The sequence below is a fragment of the Bos mutus genome, chromosome 4 (genome assembly GCF_027580195.1).
Source record: "Bos mutus isolate GX-2022 chromosome 4, NWIPB_WYAK_1.1, whole genome shotgun sequence".
Taxonomy (NCBI): Eukaryota; Metazoa; Chordata; class Mammalia; order Artiodactyla; family Bovidae; genus Bos; species Bos mutus.
The window spans coordinates 108,707,131-108,728,793 of record NC_091620.1 but is presented as its reverse complement, the minus strand read 5'-3'; the positions used below and the strand labels follow the sequence as shown (position 1 = coordinate 108,728,793).

Sequence of the window (21,663 nt, the reverse complement as noted above, 5' to 3'; positions counted from 1 at the left end):
AGGAAAGAGTGGAGCGTTTGTAGGTATATGAAACTGTCACCTGGTCAGGAGGAGGACAGTATACACATTTATCTAGTCGGCCGGGCCTGAGCAGGGCAGGGTCGATCAAGTCAGGGCGACTAGTAGCAGCCAGCACATAAACACCTGGGGGGGAAAGAAAACACTTTACTAAACCCTGGGGGAAGCTGGTATTAGACGGTATTTCTGTATTTACGATTATTACCCTGCAAGCCTTCGACTCCATCCAGCTGAGTCAGCAACTGGTTAACCACACGATCTGTAACCCCTGTGTTATCGTGGCCACGTCGAGGGGCAATGGATTCAAACTCATCAAAGAAAAGGATGCAGGGCTTTGCAGCCTGTGCTCTGGGGAAACAAACAGTATCTCATAGTTGAAGAGGGCCTCCGAGTTTGCAATTTCATATATATATATATATCTGTATATACATACATATATATGTATTTAATTCTTCACAACAAACCCTTAAGAAACAGTAATTATCTTGCTGTTAGTACACTAGGTCTTAGAGAAGTCAGGGAAGATCTGTGCCTTCTGGACCAGTCTTATTCAGTAAGTTAAAAGCTTCTTTGATCCTTATCACAAGTAAACTCTTTAATATGCTTTGGCCACCTGCACTTCTTTTGTGTATTGTCTCTTCATGTCTTCTGTGAATTTAAAATTCGGCACGCTTATTATGTTACCTTCTTTTTAATTAATACAAAGTCAATTAACAAAACTAAACAAAGTTCAAGTTAGAAAAAAAAATATATGACTAAAACTATTTTATAGAGAACCTTATAAAATGAAAATAAATCTCATCTCTGGTAAAAGGATAGACTAGAGATCTGAAGAATCGCCCTTAATACAAAGTAACTGTCAGGTTGCTTTAAAAAAAAATCTTTATTAAATACATGGCAAGTAAGATAAATCTGGCACCGACAACAGACTGGATTACCTGTGCCTTAAACGTCTGGCAAAACTCTTAAAAAACCAAAGACGTCTGATGTTCAACTTGTGCAAGAATTTTTAACTAGTGACTCATTTTTTCCCTACAGGTACAAGGATATTCAGATTTTGTTTCTTCTTTGCTTGACTTTGGTCAAATATATTTTATCTATGTTGCCCAAATTTCAAATATACTGGCATAAAATTTATATTATTATTTCATAATATCCTCTTATTATCTTTTCATCGCTGGGACTTGGTCTGGTGGCAGGTGGAAGTGTTCCGGTTCTCCAGTCTGAAAGTGTTAGTCGCTCAGGCGTGTCCTGTGGACTGTAGCCCGCCAGGCTCCTCTGGCTATGGAATTCTTCAGGAAGAAGACTAGAGTCGGTCGTCATGTGCTTCTCCAGGGGATCTTCCCACACCAGGGATCAAACCCGCATGTCCCGCATCCCAGGCAGACTCTTTACTGTCTGAGCCACCAGGGAGGCCCAGCTAAATGTACTGGGGGCCCTTATCCTTTATTTTAACTTGTTTTAAAACGAGAAGAGAGTCCACATTACATTATTTCTTTGAAACTTACTACAACTGCTATGTATGGCCTGACATATGGCCAAGTTTCAAATATGTTCCAGGTGTGCTTAAAAAGAAAGTGTATTCCCCAATTGTTGGGCACATGTTCTAAATAACTTTACATCAATCTTGCTGAATATGTTGTTTAAATCTTCTAAATTTTTACTTTTTTTCTTTACTATTTTTAAATTAATAACTGAGAACTGTGTTAAAATTTTCCACTATGAAGACAGATCTGTCAGTTTCTCTTTGGAGCTCTATAAATTTTTGCCTTAAATATTTTGAAGTTACAGTATTAGACACAATTTTATAACTGTAATATCATCCTGGTAAACTGAACTGTTGGTCAGTATGTGGTTGACTGTCTTTATCTGTGATAAGGCCTTCCTGGTAATATTCTTTTCTTAAATTGGGTGGTAGAAATAAGAGTTCACTTTATTATTCTTTAAAATATACAGATGTTATATATATTCTAACTGCATATTTTATAATAAAATTTTAGTAAAGGAACAAAGTGGCTTTTTCATTTATAAGCTTTCTGTAATCCCATCACATTTAAGTATTATTTTCACTCTTAAATATTAGCTTCTGCATTCACATGTATTTTAAAATGAATGTAGTGATAATTATACTCTATTTTAATTAAGTTGGCCACATGGAATCTTATAAGAGAGATAAAACTAGTAATTATGTGCTTCATATATTTTAAGCATCTATGAATAACCGATAATGATTTCACTTTCAACATTTCAGAAATATTTCTATTATAAATATAAAACCAAATAATTTCTAAAGCTTAGTATGAAAAATGTTGTATATTTAAGTAGTATTTGGTAAAACACTGAAATTTTGTTCTCCAGCTTGTTAATGACCTACATTAAATCATAGGTTTCAAAAATCAGATTTTTAAAAAACAAGATCAACAAGTATTGACTGATAACCACAGAGTTAGTTAAAAAAACATTCATAGGGTACTAACCTAACAAAAACATCCCGGACAGCTTGTTCACTTGCTCCAATATATTTGCTGAGTAACTCTGGTCCCTGTTAGGTAAAATAAAATTAAATTATAGTGAATTCAAAACTATCTAAAAACAAAGTATCATTTTTTTCCATGGCTAAGTCTAAATGTAACAATAGAAAACGTTTAATTAAATGGGTTTCTCCAAAATACATTGAAGAAATTAACGTGAGTGGAATAAATATGATATCACAAGTTCTATACCTGATGTTTCCTTTGCCTAGAACATCTGTCCCCAGAGTCTCACGGCTTCTTGCTTCATTTCATTCAGATCTCGGACAAAATGTCACATCCCCAGAAAGGCTCTGCCTGACAACCGCATCTACAGTCCACTCCGGTTACTTTACATCCTCCTTGACTGTCTTCCTACATAGCACCCACGACCCCCTGACAGTGTATTATGCATTAAATGTGTCTGTTTATTGTCTCTCTCCAGTAACAGAATATAAGCTCAGAAAAGGCAGCTTTATTATCGAATCCAATATCAGTGCCTGCTACATGGTAAGTGCTGAATAATTCATTTAGTAAAGTAATGAATGGTTTAAAAAGGGAAAATGTTCCATCTTTCTCAAATCTTTGGAGACTCCAAAGAACATGTAGTGAGACATGAATTTCTTTAATCAGCATCTTCAATTACTGAAACCAATTTATTTGTTCAATAAACAGGTATGTTATTTGAAGAATATATTGTTTTTCCTAAAAGTCAACTGAAAAAACTTTCAAAACAAGCTTTACTACATATAACAAAATCAATAATGAGGACAGTTTTTCCTTAAATTGGGATATTTAAAAAAACTGGATAAGCCCTAACGTGGTCTCCAATGACAAATCATTACCATGAAAAGACCAAATACGATCAGGATATGTGACCAAAATGAAGAATTTCTAATATTCAGTCATCATTTGATATCTATTAATATACTAGTATGGAATTATATTTTCTCAGCATAGGGAACTATGAAGGATGAAATAAGAAGTAACTAAGGCAGCATGCTGGTGTCCGTGCAAAGCCTGCTTCTGAGGCTCACCTCCCAGGACCCACCCTAACCCACAGCCTCAGCTCTCTACTGAAACCTATGAGAGCTCATCCCAACTGTGATTTGAAGATTTGCTAAAGGGGAGAGATAAGACGTCCTCCTTAATGGAACAATCCAAAATACAAAAATATTTGCAAGTGTTAATCTTGAAAATTGTTTAAAAAAACACACAATAAAACTGCATTCTAGTGACAAGTGAAAAAGAACATGATCACTGCTCTCCATCGATGCCAGGACGCTCACGTAACCAGTCACAAAAACTCACGTGAAGGAGGGTAGATGTAACACAACTGCAAATTGCTAGACTGGCTTTCAGATTGTAAATCAATTTTGAGTAAGATTACAATGTAGGGTTTCCCTCTTTTTTCTTTTTTTCTCCCCTCTCTTTTTGAAGTTCAGTTTACATTACTTCGCATTCATGAAAGACCTATTTAGTAAGTGTTTTCACTAACAAGAAATCCAAAGAAACACTTCACATTTATGAAACAGAGCAGAGAGTGAGAGCAGCATTCAGTGTTTGGCTGTGAACCGTTACCGCGGCAGCACACGCCCCAGCAGCAGGCGTGGCATCACCAAGCTTCTTCCCACGCTTTCTGTCACAGCTGGAACCGCGTCTGTGAGCAGCTGTGCTTTTACCTCAGTTTACTTTGTTCATCCATTAGCAGGATGTGTCTGATTGTTCGTTTGCTTTATACCATTTTGGTTTATGGAAACGTTTCACAGAAACACCCTACTTCCAGATGGGGGCGGGGCGGGGAATTTGCTTATGATTCCTTTGCCTTGAAATGTAATTGCTCAAAAAAAAAAAAAAAAAAAGTAATTGCTCTTTGGCAAATACATATGGCTGGGGCGCTGAAACTTTACAAATAAGACATCACATCCCAGACCACAATGACACACCAGTGGTGGAGTGAGAAGCATTACTCAAAATGATCCGCTACATGCACAGTGAAGTCTGACTCTTTGCAGCCCCATGGACTAGCCTGCCAGGTTCCACTGCCCATGGAATTTTCCAGGCGAGAATACTGGAGTGGGGTGCCATTTCCTACTCCAAGGGATCTTCCAGACCCAGGGATCAAACCCGAGTCTCACGCATTAGCAGGCAGCGTCTACCTCTAGCGCCACCTGGTGACTTCTGGGGATCTGCTGCTGCTGCTAAGTCACTTCAGTCGTATCCAGCTCTGTGAGACCGCATAGAGGGCAGCCCAACAGGCTCCCCCGTCCTAGCATGTCCTTTTAAGGACCATACTCACCCTACGTGTGAGAAAACTTAAACTTGGTGTGAGGCAGCAAGGGTGAGATACAGACAACAAACAACAGAAACATAAAAATTTCACCTTCTGCCTTAGAGTGGTCTCCAGGCCCTAGTCCTCTAGCTTTTCTTCCCCCTTCAAGTTGGCTCTTTTATCTGAATATTTATACATAATTCTATTGCCGTCTTGAGCAAATACATATTAATAATAAGCCCTACAAAAGAGAGATGCCTCATTATTCAATTTCCCACACAGCTTAAAAGACTGATCACTGCTTCTACTATTAATAGTTTTCCAAATATGAGACTAACCCACTATCAAGAAACAAATGGGGTTGGCGAGGATATGGAAAAATAGGTATACTCACTCTCGTGCTGCTATACATGTAAAACGGTATAGTCACCAAAAAAGTTTGGTGGTTCCTCAAAAAGTTACACACAGAATTACCATATGAGTGACTATATATATTTATACTCTGGGGCATATAAGTATTCCAGAGAACTGAAAGCATATGTCCACACAAAAATTTATGTACAGATGTTTACAGCGGCATTATTCATAACAGCGAAGAAGTGGGCACAACCCAGAGGTTCACCAAACTATGGCATATCCACACCAACTTAAAAAGACTGATTATCATCCAGCCATCCGCAGTCCTGAAGTACTGAGGCATGTTACAACTTGGATGAACCCTGAAAACATTATGCTACGTGAAAGAAGTCAGACACAAAAGACATACTGCATGATTCCTTTTCTATGAAATATCTACATCAGGCAAATCCAGAGAGACAGAAAGCAGACTGGTGACTGCCAGGGGACTGGGAGGGGATGGAGAATGTGATGAAAAAGTTTTGCAACTAGAGAGGTGGTGGCTACACAGCACTGTGAAGGCACTAAATACCACGGAAATGCACACTTTAAAATAATGATGCAAATTCTGCCTCAATTAAAAAAAAAAGAAAAAAGATAAACGCCAAACATACCTTGACACTAATAAAATTCATTCCACTTTCCCGTGCAATTACTCCAGCTAGTAAGGTTTTTCCTGTTCCAGGAGGACCATACAACAGTACTCCTGTCCTCTGTCGTATGGGCAAGTTGGCAAATAATTCTGGGTACTGAAAAATACAAAAATATGACAAAGAGCTCAACTCTATAACAAATGACTGAGAATCTAAAGATCAGTGTACAGAAAAAAGTCCTGGGATGGTAACAACTGCCATCTCTGTAACAGTGCAATGACAGAAAAAAACATTCCTACTTAATAAATGAACTCAAAGAAACTAACACAGATTTTTCCCACTGGACCATGGAATACATTCCACATAAAATGCATATAAATGGATCTGAACTTCTTTCCACTTTTTCTGTTTTTTCCCCCCAAACATTTTAATAGTGCTACATTAAGAAAATAAAAATAAGTATACTGCCCTCCGCTTGTATGGCTCATAGGGCAAGCTATGACTGCTATACCCATTCAAATATACTCAATCAAGGAAAGAAAATAATAAAGAAGCATGTGTAATGATAATAGTAAAATCTCCCAGGAGAGTCCATGCTGAACAAGTAATTTGACTGCTCTATTTTACCCTCTAAACCACCAGCTTCTCAGCAAGAAAACTTTCTGAACATGTTTCAAAACTTTTTGAACAAGAAAACTTTTTGAACAGCAAGAAAGCTGTCTGGGTCTATCAGCAACCCCTGGTCTCCTCTGGGCAGCATGTGAGCTTGCGCTCGGTCGTGTCTGACTCTGTGTGGCCTTGTGGACTGCAGCCGCCAGGCTCCTCTGTCCACAGGATTCTCCAGGCAGGAATCCTGAGTGGGCTGCCATTCTTCTCCAGGGGGTCTTCCCAACCCAGGGATCGAATCCATGTCTCCCACACTTAAGGTGGATTTTCTAACTCCTGAGCCACTGGGGAAGCCCCATATATTGACAAAATTCCAACCTCATCTTTACCTCCATTCTAATCTGAACGAGGTCCCAAAGTGAGCATTTGTGTAGATGGCCTCACATGCCTGGACACTGACGCTGATGCCCAGACCCAGCCTTCGGGTCATGACCCTGCAGGCCACGTCCCCCGTCCATGTCCTTCCACAAAGGCTTTAACCCCCAGTCGTGGGTGCCACTCAGTACGTCCCAGTCCCCACCAGACAGTTCCCAGGACTTACATGTAACTGAGGGCCTTACCCATTTCTTTTTCTCTTTGGTCGGGTCCCTGATCTCATGCAAAGATCCTTCACGTTCAGGTTTCTCATCCAAACACACCACCTTCTAGATTCTACTTCTGATCTAAAGAACAGTCAGCCTGGTCGGTGCTGCCTGCTAACTCTGCCTTTCTAGACTGTCACCCAAAATCTGGCTTAATCCATCAGTTCTGGGGGCCTCAATGACTCTCCCACCTTCTAGTTTATTTCTGTTTCTGCTCAATTATAGCTGATGGCTCATATGCTTCAGTGAAATTGAATTATTCAAGAAAAATCCAAGAACCCTGAAATTCACATCAAACTGTATTTTTCCTACAGGACTTCCCTGGTGGCACAGTGGATGAGAATCCGCTAGCCAATGCAGAGGACGTGGGTTCGATCCCTGGTCCAGGAAGATTCTAATGCCTTGGAGCAGCTAAGCCCATGTGCCACAACTACTGAAGCCCGCGTGCCCTACAGAGGCTGTGCGCCAGAAGGAGAGACACCACCACAACGAGAAGCTTGTGCGCCGCAATGAGGCGCAGGCCCTGCTCACCTCAACTAGAGAACACCCCCACAAAGCAATGACCAGTGCAGTCAAAAATAAAAAATTAAAAAAAAATATTTACTATAAATATCACCCCTGCTTTATGGGCAAGGACCGTATCAAATACTTAAAAAATCTGTTCAAGTGCCCAAAATAGGACTGGACGTTTATTTGGTAACAATAAATTCTTGTTGGGTCAAACTGAGACTGGGCAAGCCAACACATAGAGCCAGAGCCAGTGATTCGGGGGTTTTACAGGAAGCAGGAGGTCCTCAATTCTTTTCTAAGTACCTTGGCTGGTAGCTGGATAGTATCCACTAGTATCTGCCGCACGTCATGCAGCCCACCGATCCTATCCCAGCCCAGGTCCCTGGGTTTATGCAGGTTGACATTTCGCAGAGACACAGGAGTAAATCCTCGGAGCGCCTTTTGGAAGTCCAATGTTGTTAAAACTAATTCTGTTTAAAAATAAACACAACTTCTTTTGGTGGTCATATCTATACATGAATTCTCATACAGCTGCCTCCCTTACCCAGCTTGCCCTCCCCTCTAGTAACCACCACTCTGTTCTTCACATCTGCAGATTTATGTCTGGTTTGGTCTGTTCATTCATTTTGTTTTTTATGTTCCACATGAATAGAATCATGTGGTATTTGTCTTTCCCCATCTGATTTCACTTAGCTAATCTTAACTCAGTTAAAAAAATGCTGTCAACTTAGCTGGAAATGCCCATTTTCTACTCAAATACCTGCTTATTTGAATGCTAACATGGACTAGATTTACTTCTTACCTTACTACAATTACATTTCTCCACAAGGAAGGAAGGAACCAAATTTTGGTTTTAGCAATAAAACGTACCTTCCCTGGTGTACACATTCTGATGAGAGAGGTGAGAATGTATGGCTCGATCCACAAGCATGGTAAAATCTCTAGCCACAAACCCTTCGGTTTCTTTAGCTATATGCTGCAGATCAAGACTGGTAAACCTCTTCATGTCACAGTCCAGTTTATTTTTTATTATAGCATGCAGAATTTCACATCTTTGATCCTAAGGAAAAAAACCACGAAATTCAGATTTATAATTTTACTTGAGTGCAAACTTTTGTACACGTATTTTGAGGAAAATCCGGTTGCCACAATCTGCAGGGACAGAAAGCAGACTGTGTTTGCTGCACGCAGACTGGGGGAGGGGTGACCGCAAAGGCCAAGGAGACACCTGGAGGGACGGACACGTTTGCTGCCTTAATTGTGGGGATGCTTCATGGTATATGCCTATGTTAAAACCGATCAAATTGTACATTTACTTTTTTATGTTTTGGTCGCAACACATGGCTTGCAGGATCTCAATTCCCCAACCAGTGACTGGACCTGGGCCACAGCAGTGAAAGAGCTGAATCCTAATCGCTATTCCACCAGGAAACTCCCAAACTGTTCACTTTAAATAGTGAGTTTGCTGTCTTCGATTTTTTTATACCTTAATAAAGCTGTAAAAAGAATTACATTGATAAATGATGGCTCTTTCTCCAGTAAAAAGGTTTGTATTTTGGCTCCTTTAAGAGTATTTTGTTGTCGTTATTCCCATAAAACATAATTCTAAAAGCATTTAGTGGTCGATACCGCTATGTTCTGTTATGTTTAATAATAGGTATATTTTTATCCTTTTCTTTTCCTTCAGCTTTGAGATATAATTGACAAATAAAATTATAAGATATTTAAAGTGTACAATGTGATTTTTTTTTTTAAGTAAACTTTTTATCTTGTATTGGGGTATAGCTGATTAACAGGACAATGTTGTAATAGTTTCAAGTAAGCAGTGAAGGGACACAGCCATACATACACGTGGATCCATTCTCCCCGAAACTCCCCTCCCATCCAGGCTGCCACACAGCACTGAGCAGGGTTCCCTGTTCTATACAGTAGGTCCTTGTTGGTTATCCATTTTAAATATAGCAGTGTGCACACGTCCACCCCAAACACCCTAACTACAATAACAGTTAATTAGCATAGGGGCTGAGTACTTTTAGCGTAGATGCTAGGTAAGAATTTTAGACAGAAAGTTAAAATACGGTTGCCTGTCTGGAAACATTCCTGGAGTGCACTGCCACTAAAGCCATCAGGCCTGTAAGCCCCCAAAGGAGACGATGCACTGTATGTGCTTATACACATTTGGTCTTTGTCACGCTTCTAGCACAGAGCTCCTAAAACCCTTAAAATGTCCCAAATGATAAGAGTGATAAACGTGTCTTGACATTCCTAAGAAACCCCTTTCAGCCACATCTGAGTTTATGTTAACGAGGTGGCTTTTGGAGCGCACCTAAGTACAGGGGGTTGGTTGCCAGAGTAACCTACCTAGGCTAGAGAACTGGAACTTTCAGTCCCAACCCCTGATTTCCCAGGAGGGAGAGGGACTGGAGGCTGAGTCAATGCCAATGATTTGATTAACGATACCTATGTAATAGAGCTTCCATAAAACCCCAAAAGGACAGGGTCTGCAGAGCTCCCAGGCTGCAGAAGGGCTTCCCTGGTGGCTCAGACAGTAAAGAATCCACCTGCAGTGCAGGAGACCTGGGTTCGGTCCCAGAGTTGGAAAGATCCCCAGGAGAAGGAAATGGCAACCTACTCCAGAATTCTTGCCTGTAGAATTCCACAGACAGAGGAGCCTGGCGGGCGACAGTCCATGGGCTCGCAACTAGTCAGACACGACTGAGGGAGGAGCACTCTCACTTTCAGGCTGGAGACCCAAACACTTGCACTCGCCACCAGAGCAAGTCCCAAACTCCAGAAGGACAGAAGCTCCTTTGCTCCTGACCTCATCCTGTGTGTCTTTTCACCTGACTGCTGATTTGTATCTGTTCATATTCTTTGTAACAAACTGGTAATCCACTGAGTAAACTAGTTTCCCAAGTTCTCTGACTTGCTATGAAAATTAACTGAAGCCAAAGAGGGAGTCATGGGAACCTCTGACGGAAAACCAGTCAGAAGCACGGGCGACACTGGTATCTGAGGTGGAGGGCAGTCTTGTGGGACTGAGCCCTTAACCCGTAAACTCTGACTCTCTCTCTGGGTAGTGTCAGAATCAGGCTGAACTGGAGGACATCCGCCTGGTCTCCAAGAATTGCCTGGTGGTGTGGGGAAGAAACCCCACACACTGGAAACGGATGTCAGAATCATAGTGGGTACAGAATATTAGTGCTGTTAAAAAAAAAATATTTTGCTAGTCACATTTTTAAAAGAAGAATTTCTTAAAGGTAAATACATGAGGTAATGGATGTGTTAAGTAACTTGACTGTGGTAAATATTCCACAATGTATATCAAATCACTGTTGTACACTTTACATATATATATAATTGTTCTTGTCAACTGTATCTCACTAAATGTAAAAAGAATTCTAATTTCCATAGTGTTTTACAGATTTTACTGATGCAGAATGAAGCAGTTCAGAATTCTTAGGGTTTTTTTTGTTTCTTTTTAAATGGAAAAAAAATTTAATAAGAAAAAAAGAAGAAATGTTATTTTCAAAAAAGATATTTCCTTGGAAAGTACTTGGTAATATTTCAGATGGTTACAGGTGAAAATTTCGTATCTAAGTAAAACATGCACTGAAGGTTGATTTTTAAGTCTTCTTAAGATCACTAACATAAGCATTACATTTTAATAAAGTTATAATCATTAATAAAATTGATAAATAATTTATATAAAAGGGGACACATTTCAATACTCTTCACAAGTAGTAGTTACCTGGTCAGGAGGTTGAATATGCTGGACACACTGAAATATGTGAATTCCTTGAGCAGAAACAAGTAAAGGATGTACAGAATGTTGTGACTGGCTTGTAGCAATCAGCGCAACCAAACTTCCCATGGAAATAAATTCTTTCACCACATCGTTCAAAGCTGGAATTAAGCAACACAGTGTAAAAGCTTATTATATAAAAGTGAAATTTTAAAATCATACACTAATTAAAAATAATAACCTAAACTTGGCCTTTAAAGTAGAGTATAAATGATATGGCTCCTCTTTACCTAGACTGAGGACCGAGGATTGGCAGGTTCCAGTTACTCTATCAGAGGCAAAGGAAGCGAGGCAAATGTTGTGTACTCAGAACCATGCCTAGTGAGGTTGGTTCTTACTAGGTAAACTTCTGAATCTTAATAGGTACATGAAAAGGAGTCTCTGAAATAAGTATTATAGAAGGATGATAAACTTTCAAATTGTTGTTCTGCTGAGCAAGCAAAATACAGCTTATATACCTATGGCTTTCTGGACAATCTCTTTCTACCCTAGCTCAAGAAAGGTTTGGTATGAGGTAAGAAACGAAACAGGCATTAATAACATATATCTGATCCTGACCTAGAAATTAAACACGAGACTAGCAAGTCTTTCAGACACTACAAGATTCCAAATGTGAATTTAACACTAATTTATGGTAATCCAGCCATTATGGTTGCATTCTGTATTCATCTCTTAAGAACCCTGATGCAGATGAATGCTGTCAAACCCTCCAAGCCCTGATCCCATCCTCTCCTAGAACCCCAAGCTCCACTGGAATTTCTTGGACTTCTGCACCTTTGCCGGAGGATCACACTTCCTTCGTGCCTTCATTAGCCTGAAGCTGCTCCGTGCCAATTGCTACTCCTCCATCAAAACTCATCCTAGTTATGAACAACTCTCAGAAACCTTCCCTGATAACTTCTTACCCAACCACCTCCAGTTTAGTGTATGTGCTCCTATCACACCCTGCACACACTTCCAGCAGAACATACCCACCCATCTCCTAGTTGTGTCTTCCTGGGCAAATTACATCACCTTGAATTTCCACTTACTCACCTGTAAAACCAGGAGAGCATCTGCGTGGGGATACAAAGCAACCCTTGCAGTCAGCACATGGTAGCTACCATAACTATGAGTCTTCTGTACTAACACTGTCTGTTTCCTTTTATTTCCTCTCCAAGACTCTGAGACTACAGACTGTGCACGAGCAATAGAGAAGTATTTGTCAAATGAGCAAGAGTAAAGCTGTACAGTTCAGCAATTTCTAATAAGTGGAGAAGAGAGAACTTCCTCGGTGGCTTAGATGGCAAAGGATCTGCCTGCAATGTGGGAGACCTGGGTTCAATCCCTGGGTCGGGAAGATCCCCTGGAGAAGGGAATGGCAACCCACTCCAGAGGAGAATACGGCCCCAAAGACTAATGATGAGGTTAGAGAATGTTCACACTGCTCTTCTATGGATCTTGCTAATACAGGATAACTACACAATTATACAGTGCTCCCAGAGGCCTCAAAAGCAACACATTACACAGCACATATCCTGTTCTCCGAACAGCACAGCTTTACCACTAACACTAAAGACGCTGACTGATGAAGGAGAAGGCCTGCAGCCAGAGAGCCGCCGTGCGCATTACCGTGGGCGAGCCGCTGGCTCTGAACGGCCTCCGGACTGTGCTCGTGTTCCGGGAGAGCAGAGCGCCCAACGACAAGGTCCAGGTCGTCCAGCAGAACAACGGAAGGCTGCCGCCACAGTGCCTCCGAGAAAGCTGCCGCTAGGGTCTTCTGTATGTTTTCAAGCCTTTTTCCTTAACACAGAAGATATAAAATGGTTTTAATGTTATTTGAAGGCTGGGAAAGTTCAGGCTGCCCTTGAAAGCATTAGAAAAGCTCAATATTGATCTGACTATGCAAATCTAATCCATACAGTATTTTGTTAACATACCAATCACTAAAATTGTTAGTCATTAACACAGTTTAATTAATACAGCTTCAAAGGACTCAGTAAAATACTGAATTTTATAAAACTGAAAGACTATGCTACTATACTTTCTATACATATGTGTTTGTTCATTCCATGGAGAATTTCAGATCCCTATTTATAACAAAACAGTAAAATAAAAACAGGGATGTGGGAAAATATAAATGAAAATAAGGGGTCAAGAATCAGACAAAAGCAAACACAAATGTAGCTGCCTCAAGATCCTAGAGTTGCTGTATTTAAATTACTAATGTGACTTCCATCTTCATGGTGAATTACAAACTTTTCATTTTCAAAGAATAGAGAACATACCAATTCATAAGAAAGGTCAAGAGTTCCTGTTACTTCAAACTTAAAATTTTCACATGAGGCTGCAATCAAGACTCTAAGAGAAGGACAAGGTCTCTAAAAACCACCTTTATAGAATATGAAGTAATGCGTTTTCAAAGGCTATTTTAGTTTCTTACTATATACTAGATTAGTAAACAGAATATAATGACTAGACTACCACTAGTAGGAGTGGTCGCAAGGGGAGAAAGAACTAACTACTCAGTAAAATTTTTCTGATTCTTAAACAATTGGATAATATATTACAGACTTTCAGAAGTGTAAGTGTACAGCTGACCCTTGAACAACATAGGTTTGAACTGTGCAAGTGTACTTATACATGTGTGGATTTTTTCCAATAGGGAATACTACAACACTATACCATTCAAGGTTGGCTGAATTCGTGGACGCAGCGGAACCACGTGTTCAGAGGACTGACTATAAGTCATACGAAGATTTTTGGCTTCATGGAGGGTTGGTACCCCTAACACACGCGCTATTCAAGAGTCAGCTGTGTATGGTAAATTGTAAATTTCCTCTCTGCTGTCTACAGCCGCCCACTTTCCCTCCCCTGAAACAGTCACCCGACTAGTTCCCCAAAGCAATTCAGAAGTAATCTATACTTCTGATTAGAGTTCTAATCAGAATCTAATATACTGAATCTAATCTAATCTACTCAATTAGAATATATACTAAATACTAATTTTCTCAGAGTTGTGCAAATTGGCATTTTTTAGGAGTACTGTCTACAAAGAGTTTTGACTAGGGAAAAAAAAGCCTCCAGCAAATATGGGGAGTTTTAAGATTTTTATTAAAAACATCAGACTGCCAAAGATCTAAAATTTCTAAGTAATTTCAATTACCAAATGACAAACAGAAAAATTAAATAAAGATTAGCTATTTCTATTTATTAATTAGCAGCATTAAATAGTAACATTTCTTTCTACCAAAAAAGACATATATGTAGAATATTACCATATTCATACCTCGTAAAGCTTTACAGTCAATTATTTCCACATGGGCATCCAATATGTCAAATGCTTCTTTACAGATTGCCTTCGCTAAAGTTGATTTTCCACTTCCCTAGAAAGTAATTGTGTCGTAAGAACTCTCAATGTATTCAGTCCCAGAAACAGCCTGTCACTATGGTAATCACGAACATTCAGTCTGATCAATCAAGTATATACTACACAATGCTATCTAAAAATTACATCTCAATAAAACTGGGGAAAAAGAAGAAAATCCACATACCTAATTTAAAAATAACATTCAAAAAATACAACATAACTATAGATACTTAGAGATAAAGGTTAAAAAAAAATCTGAAACCACCCCACCTCACAAAATTACTAACCACTGTTTTGCCATATCTTCCTTCCAGATACTCCACACACATTTTATGCAAATTTATTAAGCTGGGATTACAGTATTCCTGAGGGTTTACAATAAATCACTGTCCTCTTTATCAACAGACATAGAGGTACATCAGCCCCTAGTACAATGCCTCTCTGAGAATGTACTGAACCATAACGTGCTTATCAAAACCCTTCCTGACGTGTATTTAACAGAGTTCTGCAGAGAGTGCACTGGTCATAGCAAACACCCTCTTCTAACAACACAGGAGAAGACTCTACACATGGATATCACCAGATGGTCGATCCCGAAATCAGACTGATTATATCCTTTGCAGCCAAAGATGGAGAAGCTCTATACAGTCAGCAAAAACAAGACCAGGAGCGGACTGTTGCTCAGATCATGAACTCCTTATTGCCAAATTCAGACTTAAATTGAAGAAAGTGGGGAAAACCACTAGACCATTCAGGTATGACCTAAATCAAATCCTTTATGACTATACAGATCAGATCAGATCAGTTGCTCAGTCGTGTCCGACTCTTTGCGACCCCATGAATCGCAGCACGCCAGGCCTCCCTGTCCAACACCAACTCCTGGAGTTCACTGAGACTCACGTCCATCGAGTCAGTGATGCCATCCAGCCATCTCATCCTCTGTCGTCCCCTTCTCCTCTCGCCCCCAACCCCTCCCAGCATCAGAGTCTTTTCCAATGAGTCAACTCTTCACATGAGGTGGCCAAAGTACTGGAGTTTCAGCTTTAGCATCATCCCTTCCAAAGAAATCCCAAGGCTGATCTCCTTCAGAATGGACTGGTTGGATCTCCTTGCAGTCCAAGGGACTCTCAAGAGTCTTCTCCAACACCACAGTTATGACTATACAGTGGAAGTGAGAAACAGATTTAAGGGACTAGATCTGATAGATAGAGTGCCTGATGAACTATGGATGGAGGTTCGTGACATTGTACAGGAGACAGGGAGCAAGACCATTCCCAAGAAAAAGAAATGCAAAAAAGCAAAACGGCTGTCTGAGGAGGCCTTACAAATAGCTGTGAAGAGAAGAGAAGTGAAAAGCAAAGGAGAAAAGGAAAGATATACCCATTTGAATGCAGAGTTCCAAAGAATAGCAAGGAGAGATAAGAAAGCCTTCTTCAGTGATCAATGCAAAGAAATAGAGGAAAACAACAGAATGGGAAAGACTAGAGATCTCTTCAAGAAAATCAGAGATACCAAGGGAACATTTCATGCAAAGATGGGCTCGAAAAGGACAGAAATGGTATGGACCTAACAGAAGCAGAAGATATTAAGAAGAGGTGGCAAGAATACACAGAAGAACTGTACAAAAAAGATCTTCATGACCGAGATAATCACGATGGTGTGATCACTCACCTAGAGCCAGACATCCTGGAATGTGAAGTCAAGTGGGCCTTAGGAAGCACTACGAACAAAGCTAGTGGAGGTGATGGAATTCCAGTTGAGCTATTTCAAATCCTGAAAGATGATGCTGTGAAAGTGCTGCACTCAATATGCCAGCAAATTTGGAAAACTCAGCGGTGGCCACAGGACTGGAAAAGGTCAGTTTTCATTCCAGTCACAAAGAAAGGCAATGCCAAAGAATGCTCAAACTACCGCACAATTGCACTCATCTCACACGCTAGTAAAGTAATGCTCAAAATTCTTCAAGCCAGGCTTCAGCAATACATGAACTGTGAACTTTCAGATGTTCAAGCTGGTTTTAGAAAAGGCAGAGGAACCAGAGATCAAATTGCCAACATCTGCTGGATCATCGAAAAAGCAAGAGAGTTCCAGAAAACCATCTATTTCTGCTTTACTGACTATGCCAAAGCCTTTGACTGTGTGGAGCACAATAAACTGTGGAAAATTCTGAAAGAGATGGAAATACCAGACCACCTGACCTGCCTCTTGAGAAACCTATATGCAGGTCAGGAAGCAACAATTAGAACTGGACATGGAACAACAGACTGGCTCCAAATTGGGAAAGGAGTACGTCAAGGCTGTATATTGTCACCCTGCTTATTTAACTTATATGCAGAGTACATCACAAGAAATGCCGGGCTGGAGGAAGCACAAGCTGGAATCAAGATGGAATCAGATTGTCGGGAGAAATACCAATAACCTCAGATATGCAGATGACACCACCCTTATGGCAGAAAGTGAAGAAAAACTAAAAAGCCTCTTGATGAAAGTGAAAGAAGAGAGTGAAAAAGTTGGCTTAAAACTAAACATTCAGAAAACTAAGATCATGGCATCTAGTCCCATCACTGCATGGCAGACAGATGGGGAAACAGTGACTGAGTTTATTTTTATGGGCTCCAAAATCACTGCGGATGGTGACTGCAGCCATGAAATTAAAAGACGCTTGCTCCTTGGAAGGAAAGTTATGACAACCTAGATAGCATATTCAAAAACAGAGACGTTACTTTGCCAACAAAGGTCCATCTAGTCAAGGCTATGGTTTTTCCAGTGGTCATGTATGGATGTGAGAGTTGGACTGTAAATAAAGCTGAGTGCCGAAGAATTGATGCTTTTGAACTGTGGTGTTGGAGAAGACTCTTGAGAGTCCCTTGGACTGCAAGGAGATCCAAACAGTCCATCCTAAAGCAGATCAGTCCTGGGTGTTCATTGGAGGGACTGATGTTGAAGCTGAAACTCCAATACTTTGGCCACCTGATGTGAAGAGCTGACTCATTTGAAAAGACCCTGAGGCTGGGAACGATTGAGGGCAGGAGGAGAAGGGAACGACAGAGGATGAGATGGTTGGATGGCATCACCGACTCAATGGACATGGGTTTGGGTGGACTCTGGGAGTTGGTGATAGACAGGGAGGCCTGGTGTGCTGCGGTTCATGGGGTCGCAAAGAGTCAGATACGACTGAGCGACTGAAGTGAACTGATGTATATTTATGTTACTCCCGATTTTTAACCATGATAAGTAAAGCTAAAATAAATATCCATGGAGTTATGTTTATTTGTCAGATTGCACCTTCAGAATAAATTTCTACGAGCTAAAGGCAATGGCACCCCACTCCAGTACTCTTGCCTGGAAAATCCCATGGATGGAGGAGCCTGGTGGGCTGAAGTCCATGGGGTCGCTAAGAGTTGGACATGACTGAGCGACTTCGCTTTCACTTTTCACTTTAATGCATTGGAGAAGGAAATGGCAACTAGCTCCAGTGTTCTTGCCTGGAGAATCCCAGGGACGGGGGAGCCTGGTGGGCTGCCAACTATGGGGTTGCACAGAGTCGGACACGACTGAAGTGACTTAGCAGCAATACTATATCAAAGGGTATACACATTTAAATTTTGCTAAACATTGCTGTAAGTGGCCCCTAGAAGATCAAACACTTAGGTTTCTATAATTCTTTTAATATAGGCTTACTCCCTTAGGCTACTACCATTGTTGCTTTGACTTGCCTTTTTTTTAAACGTATATATTTTATTTATTTATTTAGGCTCAGCCAGGTCTTAGCTGTGGCATGTGGGATCGAGTCCCCTGCCCAGGGATCGAATCTGGGCCCCCTGCATTAAGAGTGCAGAGTCTTATCCACTGGACAACCAGGGAAGTCCCTGCCTAGCTGTTAATAGTCCTGCACCAGTTCTAATATTTTGCTTTTCATTACTGTGAGCAGGAAAACTAGCCAAGCTTATTGTGTAAAGTCTTAAATTTAGCAAGCATTCAACAATAGTACCATCATTAGAGTTTACAGAATTGCATTTATTTTTAAAGTCAGCGGACCCTAAAGAATAAAGAGATTAGGGGTACGGGACTGTGTGTCCCACCTGCTATACTTTTGGTTTAGTCAGAAGGCCTTTTCTCTCACTCAAAGTAATTCACATTTTAGTACCTTTCCGTTTACAAAGCCCTTTCATATATATTATTTCTCTTAAGTGAGATTAATCCTAAAAGGCGAGGCTAGAAACTGAAAAACTGCCTTAAGTCACTGCCAGTAAGTACATAAGGGTGAAAGTGAAAGCGAAGTCGCTCAGTCACGTCCGACGCTTTGCGACCCCGTGGACTGTAGCCTATCAGGCTCCTCCGTCCATGGGATTTTCCAGGCAAGAGTGCTGAAGTGGATTGCCATTTCCTTCTCCAGGGGATCTTCCCGACCCAGGAATCAAACCCAGGTCTCCCGCATTGCAGGCAGACGCTTTACCGCCTGAGCCACCAGGGAAGCCCAATTTGAGTCCCACTACATAAGAGTAGTGGGACTCAAGTTCAGTTCCTCCACTAGCTCCATTAAGCATGCTACCCCTAAGTCACATGGTGGAGGTCTGATTCCTCAGTCAACAGGACGTTGTTTTTTAAAATAATATTCTACCATGATGATATATTTTGAAATTTGACATAGGTAATTTAGGAACATTTAGAGTAACTGCTATACTGTAGCAGCCTTGCATATCTGGAATAAACCCTACTTGATTGTGGTATATAATTCTTTTTATACATTAGTTGATCACATTTGGTAATATTTTGTTAAGGATTTCTGCATCTGTGTTCATGATGGGTCTTAGTTGGTAGTTTTCTTGTGATGCCTGTCTTGTTTTGGTATTAGGTGATGCTGGCCTCACAGAATAGACTAGACTCTCCTCTGCTCCCACCCCCTGGAAGAGACTGCAGACAACCGGGACAACTTCTTCCTTGAGAGTTTAGTAGTGTGTGCCCAGCGCACCCACCTGGGTGTGTGCTTTCTGTTTGAGAACGATATTAATCACAGACTCAATTTCTTTAATAGATGTAAGCCATTTCATATCGTCATTATTCTTGTGTGAGTTTTGGCAGCCTGTGTCTTTCAAGGAGTTGGTCTATTTATCTAGGTTATCAAATTTTTAGGCATAGAGCTAAAAATTTTTAGGGGCACAAGCTGTTTATTACGATTCCTACTTTATTATGCGTTTTTAAAATTTATTTTTAATTGGAGGATAACTGCTTTACCACGTTGTGTTAGTTTCTGCCTACAAGACTAAGTACATGCTTATTCCCTCCCTCTTGAGCCTCGCCCCCACCGCCTGCCCATTATACCCCACTAGGTCAGCATAGAGCCTTATCATCCCTTTAATGTCTGTGGGATCTATACTGATGCCCCCTTTTTCATTTCTTATACTAGTAATTTGTATCCTTTTTTTTTTTTTTTTCTTAGCCTGCCTAAGGGTTTATCAGTTTTTACTGATCTTTAAAAAAAAAAAAAAAAAGCCTTTGGTTTCACACTGATTTTCCCTACTGGTTTCCTGTTTTCACTTCAATAGCTTCTACTCTAATTCATATTATTTCTTCTGCTTACATTGGATTTAATTTGTTCTTCTGTTTCTAGTTTACTAAAGTAGAAACCTGGATTACTGGAGTAGTTGCTCTATTTCAAGTAAGAAATCAAAAGAAAGCAACTGGGGTAGTAAGAGGAAAAAAGTTATCATGCTGCAGTTAAAAGTGAATAGAAATAAAAAAGCCTTATGATTTTGAATTGGGAAAAAAAAAACACAAAAACCCACAAAGACTCACAAAAATCACACTGCAGCTCTGGAAAAAATACTGCATTGGTAGAGAAGAAAACTGTGAGGCCCTTCAAAGAGCAGGGAACCTCTAGTAAGACTGACAAAGATTAAAACAAGAGAAGACACAAATTACCAATATCAGGAAACAGGGCCTAACAGATTTCCAATCCGTGAAAAGCACAGTAAGACGTGCTGCTGTAGGAAATATACACTGGTACAGCCACTGTGGAGAACAGTATGGAGGTTCTTTAAAAAACTAAAAACAGAACTACCATCTGACCCAGCAATCCCATTACTAGGCATATACCCAGAGAAAAACATAACTCAAAAAGACACTTGCAGTCCAGTATTCACTGCAGCACCATTTACAATAGCCAGCACATGGAAGCAAGCTAAATGACCATCAGAGGAATGCATAAAGAAGATGTGGCATACACACACACACACACAACAGAATATCACTCAGCCATAAAAATAATATCGGGTCACCTGTAGAGATGTGAATGGACCTAGAGACTGTCATACAGAGTGAAGTCAGTCAGACAGAGAAGGAAAAATATCATATGACATCCCTGGTATATGGCATCTAAAAAGAAATGATACAAATATACTTACTGACAAAATGAACCGCCTTAGAAAATGAACTTATGGTTGCCAGGGGAGGGGACAGTTAAGGACTCTGGGAAGGTCACGTACACACTGCTATATTTAAAATGGATAATCAACAAAACACTACAGTCCAGCACAAGGAACTCTGCTCAGTGTCACGCGGCAGCCCAAATGGGAGGGGAGCTTGGCAGAGAACAGACACATGTACGGCTGAGGCCTCCACTGTTCACCTGAAACTGTCACAATACTGTTAATCGGCTATACCCCAATACAAAATGCTTCTTGGGGTTAAAAAAAAGATGTGGCATGTGTGCACGTGCGTGCGCACACACACACACACACACACACACAGAGGAATACTACTCAGCCATAAAAAGGAATGAAACTGGGTCATTTGTAGAGATGTGAATGGACTTAGAGACTGTTACAGAGTGAAGTCAGGAGAACAAATATCATATTAATGCATATATGTGGAATCTAGACAAATGGTATAGATGATCTTATCTGCAAAGCAGAAACAGAGACACAGACATAGAGAACAAACCTATGGGCATCCAGTGAGGAA

At 40.4% G+C, this 21,663-nt stretch overlaps 1 protein-coding gene and 1 long non-coding RNA gene across 4 annotated transcripts in view; one reads left to right on the top strand and one right to left on the bottom strand.

Moving 5' to 3' along the window:
• Positions 1-7,788, top strand: part of LOC138987648 (uncharacterized) — a 42,975-nt gene extending 35,187 nt beyond the window's left edge. Inside the window, exons 2-3 of the long non-coding RNA XR_011464043.1 lie at positions 2,974-3,038; positions 7,351-7,788. This is a non-coding gene — a long non-coding RNA (uncharacterized lncRNA). The remainder of the gene's footprint in view (positions 1-2,973; positions 3,039-7,350) is intronic.
• PEX1 (peroxisomal biogenesis factor 1) overlaps positions 1-21,663 on the bottom strand; it is an 81,478-nt gene that overhangs the window by 25,427 nt on the left and 34,388 nt on the right. For all 3 annotated transcript variants that reach the window (XM_070369859.1, XM_070369858.1, XM_070369860.1), the window contains 9 exons: positions 14,620-14,716; positions 12,963-13,133; positions 11,298-11,452; positions 8,417-8,606; positions 7,850-8,016; positions 5,811-5,945; positions 2,496-2,560; positions 224-366; positions 41-144 (listed from right to left, as the gene is read on the bottom strand). In XM_070369859.1, the coding sequence (XP_070225960.1) occupies positions 41-144; positions 224-366; positions 2,496-2,560; positions 5,811-5,945; positions 7,850-8,016; positions 8,417-8,606; positions 11,298-11,452; positions 12,963-13,133; positions 14,620-14,716 (1,227 nt within the window). The remainder of the gene's footprint in view (positions 1-40; positions 145-223; positions 367-2,495; positions 2,561-5,810; positions 5,946-7,849; positions 8,017-8,416; positions 8,607-11,297; positions 11,453-12,962; positions 13,134-14,619; positions 14,717-21,663) is intronic.